This window comes from Schistocerca americana, chromosome 11 (genome assembly GCF_021461395.2).
Source record: "Schistocerca americana isolate TAMUIC-IGC-003095 chromosome 11, iqSchAmer2.1, whole genome shotgun sequence".
Taxonomy (NCBI): Eukaryota; Metazoa; Arthropoda; class Insecta; order Orthoptera; family Acrididae; genus Schistocerca; species Schistocerca americana.
Genome location: NC_060129.1, coordinates 148,643,647 through 148,654,456, shown reverse-complemented (window position 1 = coordinate 148,654,456; position 10,810 = coordinate 148,643,647). Strand labels below are relative to the sequence as shown.

General features: G+C 43.5%; 1 protein-coding gene across 1 annotated transcript; it reads left to right on the top strand.

Annotated features, from left to right (window-relative positions):
• The first annotated feature begins 752 nt into the window (after positions 1-752).
• LOC124553407 (protein roadkill-like) lies at positions 753-1,322 on the top strand. Its single transcript, XM_047127272.1, has one exon. It carries the CDS (start codon positions 753-755, stop codon positions 1,320-1,322), a length of 570 nt encoding a protein of 189 aa, XP_046983228.1.
• The last annotated feature ends 9,488 nt before the right edge of the window (positions 1,323-10,810 follow it).

Below are 10,810 nucleotides of genomic sequence, written 5' to 3'. Positions count from 1 at the left end.
ATACTTAACTTTAATCCATTAATGACGAACGTCGCTCTTGACAGTACATGATTCACAATATCAATAGTAACTGAATATGGCGCCTTGCTAGGTCGTAGCAAATGATGTAGCTGAAGGCTATGCTAAACTATTGTCTCGGCAAATGAGAGCGTATTTTGTCAGTGAACCATCACTAGCAAAGTCGGCTGTACAACTGAAGCGAGTGCTAGGGAGTCTCTCTAGACCTGCCGTGTGGCGGCGCTCGGTCTGCAATCACTGATAGTGGCGACACGTGGGTCCGACGTATACTATCGGACCGCAGCCGATTTAAAGGCTACCACCTAGCAAGTGTGGTGTCTGGCGGTGACACCACAGAATATCTAGTTGAATAATGTACTGCTCACAGTTCTTCACAACCTTCTTAACGTTTTGGTAGATGTCCACTTCGAACAATTTCCAGATCAAGTAAAATAGCCCTGTATAAAAAATTATGAAAATGAGGCCTCCGCCCGTTCTGGAGCTTTTCGTGCAAATAAAATGTGCTGAACGAAAAACGTAACTCTTTAAAATGGCATTATTAAAGGTTTGTGGCTATTCAGTAATGGCATCAGTCTGACACAGCAAGGATATGACGGTACTACAGCTGGCTGGTGATGGACCACTTTTATGAACTGTCACTCGAGACCGGTCTGCCTGTCAGTTGCAGAAGTATCAGTAGTCACCTGTAAGCTGAAAGGGCTGCCCGGTGATCCAGTGTTTCAGAATTGTCCGCAATGGAAGTGGTTAAGGACATCACGGAGACGGCGGCCGTGGACCTGGGGGACCTGCTGGACGCCGCGGACGGCGCTGTGGTGACGCTGACGGCGGGCGACACGCGGCTGTTGGCGCACAGGGCCGTCCTGGCGGACAGGAGCCCTGTGTTTGCCGCCATGTTCGCCCACGACACCCTCGAGGCCAGCAGCGGCGCGGTGAGCATCCCGGACGTGGGGGGCCCGGTGCTGAGGCAGCTCGTCTCCTACCTGTACACCCTGCGGGCCCCCCAGCTGCCCGGCGCGGCCCCCCAGCTGCTGGCCGCAGCGGATAAATACGGGGTGTCGCGGCTGAAGGCGGAGTGCGAGCGACAGGTGGCCGCTCAGCTGACTGTTGAGACCGCGGCGGCCGCAGCCGTCCTTGCAGTCCGCCACTCCTGCAGTGACCTCAGCCGAGCCGCCATCGAATTTATTAAGGCACGTACCCATGAGGTGATGGCCACTCAGGGGTGGGCAGATGCGATGCTTCATCAACCGAAGGACTTGATCGAAGTGAGCCGGTTGCTGTATGAGCCACCACCACAAAGCAGGTAAGTGCGAGACAACCCACTCATTTGTGACTCTCAGTTTTGGATATGTGCGTGTGTGTGTGCATTTACAAGCCTATAATTTTTGCTACTGAGTTTCCTTAGATGTGTCTCTGCCGTAAAATACACAATCATAGACCATCATTTCCTGATAGCTCATGATGCTATCACTGTCCTCTTGTAGCAGGTTCGTTGAGTCCCTAAACTGAGTCCCGTTCCTTAAGAGGTATGTTATCTAACAAAAATAATCAAACAACCAATTTCTACACATTATTCTGTCGAACTACATGTGTACAAATGTTGTTGGCTGGCTCTGAGCACTATGGGACTTAACATCTCAGGTCATCAGTCCCCTAGAACTTAGAACTACTTAAACCTAACTAACCTAAGGACACCACACACATCCATGCCCGAGGCAGGATTCGAACCTGCGACCGTAGCAGTTCTGCGGTTCCGGACTGCAGCGCCTACAACCACACAGCCACCATGGCCAGCTAAAAATGTTGTTCTTTAGGTTTTGGCATGAAGTGTCAGGAGAAAAGGGTACATTCACCGTGTGAATACAACGTGATCCATTCTGCTGTGGACACAGAGCTGTATTGCCCAGCGCAGGATCAGGCACAGTGACATCTGCATCCTGTACGGATCGCTGTAAGCCTGTTCACATGAAGTAGCATTTAAAATTGTTCAGTGCCTCTGTGGCTGATGACAATGAGACACCTCTGAATAGGGATCCAAAATACTAAAAATTTGATAGGAGGGTTCTGAAAGAAGGGGCTGATAAACATGAATCCCAAGCCCCCTAAATTGAGAAGTCAGTTTAAAGTTCATAAGGTAAATCACCCAATTCGCCCTATCGTTGACAGTACAGGAAGTAAAAACTATTCCGTTAAAAATTCCATTCATTTAGCTACCAGTTTACGCGAGGTATCTTGTTCTGAATATTCTAAACTAGTATCGTTTGATGTAACAAGTTTATATACTAATGTACCAGTCGACCACACACTGCAAATACTAGAGTGCAATTTGCGTCACCATAAAAAACTTTTGGATAAAGAGGTCAATGAGTTGATGATGCTGCTACGGATGATTTTAAAACACAACTACTTTACATTTAATGGGAGATTTTACTTACAACCAGCAGGTTTGTCTATGGGGAGCCCCCTAGCTGGGATTTTATCAGACATTTTCATGAACTACTTAGAGTCTGATTTTTTTGCCAATGACAGAGAGATTCTTAGGAGAATAAAATTTTACAAAAGATATGTTGACGATATTCTATTAATCATTGATGGTTCTCAAAGTGATGTAGACCAAATTTTTTCGATTTTTAATGAGCTTCAACATAATATCAGTTTTACAATTGAGCGAGAATCCGATAATAGGTCATTCAATTTTTGGACCTCACTGTAACTATGGTTGACAACCGCATTAAATTTGATATTTTTCGGAAAAATATGTTTTCCAACAATATTATACCTGCAGACTCGGCCCATCCGTACGCCCATAAGACGGCGTTTTTTCATTCTAATATTCACAAAGTTACAGCTATCCCTCTTGCACCAGATGCGGTAGAAACTGAACTGGTCACACTTGAGAATATTGCTATAAATAATGGCTATAGGCCTCAGTTGGTAAGACAGATGTATAACACGAAAATAAAAAAAATAATATTACATCTTCCACCCTATCGGATACGTTAGATGACAAACAAGTGGCAACGATATCTATCCCTTACATAGGCAATGTAAGTTACAAATTAGGGTGTTTACTCAGAGCCCATAATTTCAGAGTCACCTGTTCTACTAATAATAGTTTACATAGCAATTTAATCCACTCCTTGCACAATAAGAGCGATAAACTTTCCCAATCAGGAGTATATAAAATTACATGTGGGGATTGTCCAAAATTTTGCATCGGGAAAATGGGGCGATCTCTTGGTCTCAGGTATAAAGAGCATATCCTTACTAGAAGCGGTGACGGTACTAAGGACTCTACTTACGCGGAATACCTTGTCCAAACGGCTCATGCACCGAGCCCTCCCGTTAATATCGAGTTACTTCATGCCGAGGTTAAGGGCTTAAAACTGGATGTTTAGGAAGAAATGCATATCTTTAAGCATCTGCAACATGATAAAGACAATATCCTTAACGACCAATTCCTACTAAGAAACAGAAAATTTTTTGAAGGTTTCACACCTTTAATTTGTTCTTCATACTTGTAAATCTGATGATCTGGGGATTTTCACAAGCGTGCGCCGATTGGCGAACGCAGTTGGTCAAGCTGTTCATCTGTTTTTCTTTTTTCCTCATTTACTTTACGATGAAGGTGATTTTAGCCCATTGAACACCTCACGTTTTATCCCTATATCTTTATTACCACGACGTCTTTAGATTACGTCCCACTCCCCCCCCCCCCCCCCCCCTCCAGGCTAACTATTGGCTTTAGGAATAGTTTTTAAGAGTTCCTCCTGTTGTCATAGGTAGCTTCATATACGTTTCTTTCCTAGCATAAGCAACGGTGTGCGGTTATTTTTAAGCTTCATCTCCTATTTAGCTCGTCACTTATTCTATCCATTCTATTTTTTGATAACGTTGATCCACGGTTGGGAATATAAGGGCTATTCGGCCACGATCCATGCATAAACTTTCACGTATTCGTATGCGCATGCGCATTCAAGTAACTTCCCTTGTCCTGCGCATGTGCATAGGTAGCGGGTCGGGCGTGTAAGTGAGTGACCATTTGTAGCTGGAGTTTATGGCGGGTCATGGCCCATCGAACATAGGCCGGTGTGAGGTGGAGGTTACACCATTAAGTTAAGTAATGGTTTAGACTTTGTACATATGTACTGTTTGCGTTTTCCTTTTTTTCGTTTATGAATGTATAGCTTTGGTGTTCTTTTAATCATTGACAAAGGTCTTCTGAGGCACTTGTGGGTTTTATTGTTCTGAAGAAGGTGTAGTTATACACGCCGAAACCTAGGTTAACAGTAGGTGCTTTTTTCGCAATCGAGGCGGGTTTCTAGTTTTTTAATATATTGACCAACGATTGCTGACGCGCTGCGATGTTGAAGGTTCTTAAACCTCTGAATAGTGTCTCGCTGCAAAAAGACGAAGACCAAGTACGTCACTTCTGACTGACACATCGAGGAAGGTAGCGTACTGCAGAATGCTTCGAGGAGCACAGCAACATATTTACAGTTTTCGACGGCTGATGTTGATCTCTGGAATTTTCTTCGTGTAGTAAAGCATACTATCAGAGCAATCGCTATTGACACCTCAGTACTACAGCTTTGTTCTCTGTCACTTTCTTTCTACGTGCAAACCATACGTCAATAACTTTCCGAACATAATTCTTTGTTCTCTTCAAACTCACACAGCAAACAGAAGATTTTGAATTTCTCTAAAGGCACAGTATACGAAAGAAAAATGCTACGCTGTCTGGGCTTGTACGGAAGATGCTCAGAAAACCAGGTCAAGTAAGCATCGGTGCTCCAGTGTATGGCCACTGACACCTCTCGCGACCTGAGACCACCTTACGGGACCACAAGCCAGTCCTCACGGCGGTTCGCGCTGGTCCCATAAAATCGAGTCTGCCCACCTCATTGCCTTCTCCTCTCTATTTAGCCGTTATATAAAGTTCACACAGTACTTGGATACGTTTCCTTCTGTGACACACAGAATAATATGCTGTACTCCACCCTCAGTGCATAGGTCTCTAACGTCTGCCTGCCTATCTCGACTGCTCTATGACTTTGCTATAGCCACCCAGTGAAGGGCACAGACTTTCATTCCACTGTGGCACTACCTGTGATATTGTCTGTCCCATCTATTGCTGTGGCTATTCCACCCCTGATAGTCTGAACGTTAAAGAGTCTCTGAGACCAAAATCCCCTTCTTCCTGCACCATCTTACAGTTACATAAGCCCATACAAGCCTAGTAGCAATTAACACTAATAAATCGTCATTTATTTTTCATATAGATTCTGATACTTAGGCAACTTTTGTTTGGCATTTGACACACTGGAAACGTTGTGTTTGAGATGATACCCCAGATCACGTAAGAAACAGATTGACCGTCCTTACGGCGGAACAGGCAACCGTAAAAATAGTTTTCCCGTCGGTCAACAGATGTCGCAGGCGACGCTACAATGCTAACTGACCTGTCCATGTCGCGGAATTGACAACGCTGTATCTTCGGTGACGTGAATGACGCTGATTTGTCTTCGGCTAGAGCGCTGCGCGCGAAATGCATTCGTCACACAGCTGACTGTAGACCATGATCGGCTATGGTCTTTCCCGAGTTTTCAGTCGAAGAATGTAGATTAGCTCCTGTAATTCTACAAACCAAGTTTATTTCTACTGTAGGGATACTTCTCACAATCATATGCGAAATGAAACGTAATACACAATCTGCACTCGCGCGGACCTGTTACTATAGGCAGATTTGTTTTCGAGAGAAAGCTGTGTGAGGATTATTAGCGCACAGATAAAAAAAAATTAAAATAGGCAGTGTCTATAGTTTGCATGCTATGCTCGTTCTCTTCTATCCTCCTCCCTTCATTCCAGTATAAACGTTTGTTCACATGTATAAACGAATGGCAGTGAACATTAGCGAATTATCTATGAATACTCATTTGCAGCAGTGTAAACGAGGTTTTACACTCGTTCACTTCGTTCGCTCTAGTATATACCAGGATTTAGAGGGACCGATGACCTAGCAGTTAGATGACGGCTATTATTCATTTATTTCACTGTTGCGATCTCAGCTCTAGAGCCATTTTCAAGTACCAAGGGAAAGGTCCTGTAAGGTAATGCTTCTTAAATTGTTTACCAAATGTTACCACACTATGCTTTGCATTTTGTTATCCATATCTTATATTGGTTTCAGTTTTCACATTGCACACAAAAACGCCTCTACAGCCAAAATTACGATAGTGAAGTGAATAAACAGTTTTAAAAAAGTCCAAATCGCAACAAAGATTTCATTTAAAAATTAAACGATATGATTCTTGTACAGGAAGGGCTGCCACGTTATATCAGAATAGAAGATCGACAAAATTTAGATAGGATCGAATGCTTAAGGCTCTTTATTAATTCTTACTCGTAACTAATTTATAGATTTACCTGAATTTAAAATCCACTCGCGTAACCCTTCTTTATTTTTGACTGGAATCTGAACATTTTTAGTTCAGGATTTGTTCGTCTACTCCTTCCACAGTTGATATACTCGCAGGCCCTCGGCATGACGACTCCGTCCACTACCACCGGTATGTCAGAAACAGCTGTACTTCACAGACGCCAAATAGTGGAAAGCTGCACGCGTTCGGCCGATGTTGCCACATATTTCACAGAACGGAGTGCCATCTAGTGGTTGATTCCACAAGTAAGGGTGTGACGCTGTTGCCGCCTGGTGGCCGTTCCCTGACAAGGGTTGCCTGCTAGACCAAGCGATTGGGCAATCTGTTTCTTACGTGATCTGGGATGATACTACTTGCATTCCCTCAACCAACTTATAACCTGTATTGTAAATCATTCAGTCTGCTTCTCTTTTATTCCTACCCTTATATCCATGCCGGTCGTCGTAGACATCAGTTTCTGCTGCTCGGAGTGGCCGTGCGGTTTGAGGTGCCGTGTCACGGATTGCGCTGCCCCTCCTGTCGGAGGTTCTTAGCATAAATTTGTTTAAGTTGGTTTAAGTAGTGTGTAAGTCTAGGTACCGATGACCTCAGCAGTTTGCTCTTATAGAAATTCACACACACATTTGAACATCAGTGTCTCGAGCAATTTACCATTCATGTCTCCTGTATATGAAGAACAAACTTCATCAGCATAGCGCCGGCACTGCAGTATCGTATTTCTCTGCCTACACCGGGCAGGCAACTTTCAACCACAACGTCTCACCTGTACCAGAATACACATAATGGATGTGCCAGTACAGCTCGTAGGCGTATTTTTGACAACATATGGAAGTTTAGGCCTGGCTGTGACTCGTCCACAGACAGCCGAATGGTATGGCGACCGCCCGCGATAAGTGAGAAATGTGGGTCCGAGTCCCGGTCCAGAACATATTTTCCATTCTACAGCTGATGCTAGTCATTATTTGCAATTGCGAATTCATCTGGTGTGTTTCGTAACGGCTGTGGTCGCCGCAGCGTACCGTTATCAGCATAACACCGGCACTGCAATATCGTAAACTTATTTTATTTCAGTAGCAAGTCCACAGCACAACTTAAGGTGTGTTAACTGTAAGACGGCAGAGTTGTGAGGGGAGTGCAGGGAGGGGAGGAAGCAAGCATTGGCTGGCGAGGTGAGAGGAGCCGTTGTGGGGGGGGGGGGGGGGGGGAAGGGGGGGACACAAGGCACGCCTACCATTTCCAGTGCTGGCACTACAAATTGCGCGTCATGCTTACACGAAAGCAGACGAAAGGCTTGCAAGTAAAATTCGCTTTAAATGTTGTTCGTAAACGAAACTGAAATCGCCATGTATATATATATATATATATATATATATATATATATATATATATATATATATATATATATATATATATATATGTGTGTGTGTGTGTGTGTGTCTACTATGCGCTCACAAACCATTTGGAAATGTACTGTAATAGGAATGTGTTTCGAAATAATACAGTAACCAGTGGTTTTTCCATACAAAGCAATACGGTTGCAAGGAAAAATGAAATATAAGGTAATTCGGACGAAATAGGGGGCTCCTTCAAAGTGACCGTGAACAAAATATCTGAAATGGAAACTCACCTTTTCTTGCCAGGCGTTTGTGGTGATACGCCAGGATGATTCTTGGAAAACTGTTTGAATCTTCCAATGCTACGCACGCTTTGTCCTGTGTATGTAGCAGCTCTCACTGAAGATTTGTAAATGGGGTGAAGCAATTTTTTCTGCTCCCTTTCCCTTTCGCAGCATTCAATCACCCGCAATATAATTTTGCGAGCATCGCTACATAGTACTGGTTTCCTTCTAACCGTAGGCCTACCGGTAGGCGTTGTTGGCGACTCCCGAGATGGGCCAGCAACTGCCTCTTCACTCATTTTGATAATGTTTAGCACAACTGCACAATAAAAACACGCAAAACAATAGCGAAGCAGACAACTGCTACCTTGTACAACACAGTCAGCTACGTAATGTTGGCAGCAGTCGAAACTGCGTGCCTACCGAAGTCTCCCGACGTTTACCGACTTCTACCGATTCAGGACTAGGGAGAGGTCTGCCATCTAAACGTTTACACACTGTACAGACTACAGTATCATCAATCACAAACTTTGGACTCCTCCCCTACCCCCTCCAAACACACACACGCACACAGATACACATAACACATACGTTAGTCTTCCTTTTCCTTAACTGGGGAATGATACAGCTTACTTTAACTGCCTCATGGTTTCATGCGTGCTTACAGTGTCAGGTTGCTCGTTTGAAAACTAATTAATTTTCTGTCAAATGTACTTCTTGGATGAAATTTAGAATTATGTGGTAAAACTCTTATGCCAAGTAAATTTCGTGCCGCTACAGTCTCTTTCTGTCGTTTTCACCTAGCTGAACAGCTTGCTGTACTGAATTCCTTCTGCAGCTCAGTTCGAAACACGCTGTCGACCATTTCATTATCTGCGCCTCCCAAAACCCAGTCTTTAATACATGTTTGAAAAATATGTAAAAATCTGCCAACCGCTTGCATAGGTTTTCTATATACCTTGGCCAGGTTTCGTCACCTCTAACGGTGCCTTCATCAGAAGGTATTTAGAAAACCTATGCAACCGATTGACAGATTTTTACATATTTTTTAAATTTGTGTATACGGTTTCTGCAAACGGCAGCCATGTTCAAAGTTGTACGCTTCTGACACGCCCAATTAATACATGTTTTGAACACTGTCTGATGATCGATGTATCACGGTAATTAAATTAAAATGTTTTCCACAACCTGATGAGAGCTGTGCCTGTCCAATTCATACGCATTTGTTGAATCTGTGCCGTATTACCACGCTCAGAATTACCCAAATGACCTGAACTGCAACCACATAACGTAACTGTCTTGCACTTTGTCTGTTCTCTTTCCGGTGAAATCGTTTCACTGTACAAAAACAAGAGATCACTAGAGAAATTGCCCTTTAGAGCTATCAGTCCAGATGAAAACTGGTATCATGATAACGTAAATATCAGAAAACCAGTTACTAGAGATGACAGTCCTCAGCGCTCGTAAACTCAAATTTATTAGAACAAACGACATTCCAGAAACGAAGATTCATCTTCAAACTACATGCTTTTCTATTGGACTGGGGCCCAGAACTCAAATCCATTCGCAACTGTCTCTGCTCACTAACCACAAGAAATCTTAATTATCATTTCAGTCACACATGACCATGTGCATGCACGTTCAGACTTGATATGAAGTGGCATAAAGTTTTGTTTTGGGCAGCGATTCGAACCCAGGACCTAATAGGGTTAGTAATGAACCACAATAAAATGTTATATATCGAAACTTTTCACGCTAGAGGCATGATGACACTGAAATAATTAAACAGCAGTTTCGAACCCAGCACTCATCATCATTGTTTTCTAACCACTTATAGATGTATACTAAGATGGTATCTGTTCTTTCGGACATGTCCGAAAGAACAGATACCAGTATATATATATATATATATATATATATATATATATATATAGTTAAGGCTCACCGGCCACTTGACCATCTTCTTCTTCTGTGCGAGTGCACAAACAGTGCCTGAACTCTTACGGGATTCGGCAACGCGCCGCGACTAATGAGTATAATGGGCGGAGGCACTACGAATGTAGTGCGGGACAATACGTTGAGAATGTGGGTTTCGCGGGAGGCGTGCCAGAGATAAGTCCCTGCAGTCGCGCTATCCTCTGTGTCCTCGGTGGCTCAGATGGATAGAGCGTCTGCTATGTAAGCAGGAGATCCCGTGTTCGAGTCCCAGTCAAGGCACACATTTTCATCTGTCCCCGTTGATGTATGTCAACGCCTGTAAGCAGCTGTGGGTTTTCATTTCATTGTAACTTATAGATGTTTCACCAATAGCGAGATACGCTCGTGCCTGAACTAGAAATGAAACAAGGAAAAGTTCTATGCTGACTGGGACTCTAAATCTGTACGTACTTTCTCCGCTGATGACTACACACGAAGAGACGTTGACTGTCAAGTAGTTTTGCACCAGTAACTAGAAGTGGATTTTATAAACCTGAAGTGATGCGATAAAGAATCCTGTGCCTGACTGAGGGTCGAAACCAGTACCAATCCTTATTGGTGACAGTGCATGTAGAAATGTTAAAAATCATAATGGCTTTTCACCTATGGTTTTCAGTGAGAATGTTACGACTTGAAATCAACCAATGAAAATTTTTGTACACGAACATTATTTAAAACCAGACCTGCGCCTTTCATGGAAACCTTGAAGAATTTGTAATGTTGGGGAAACAGCAGAACGATGGAACTGTACAGCTCAAAA

Coding starts and splice junctions, on each gene's coding strand:
- LOC124553407 (XM_047127272.1), top strand. CDS start 753: ATGGAAGTGGTTAAGGACATCACGGAGACGGCGGCCGTGGACCTGGGG.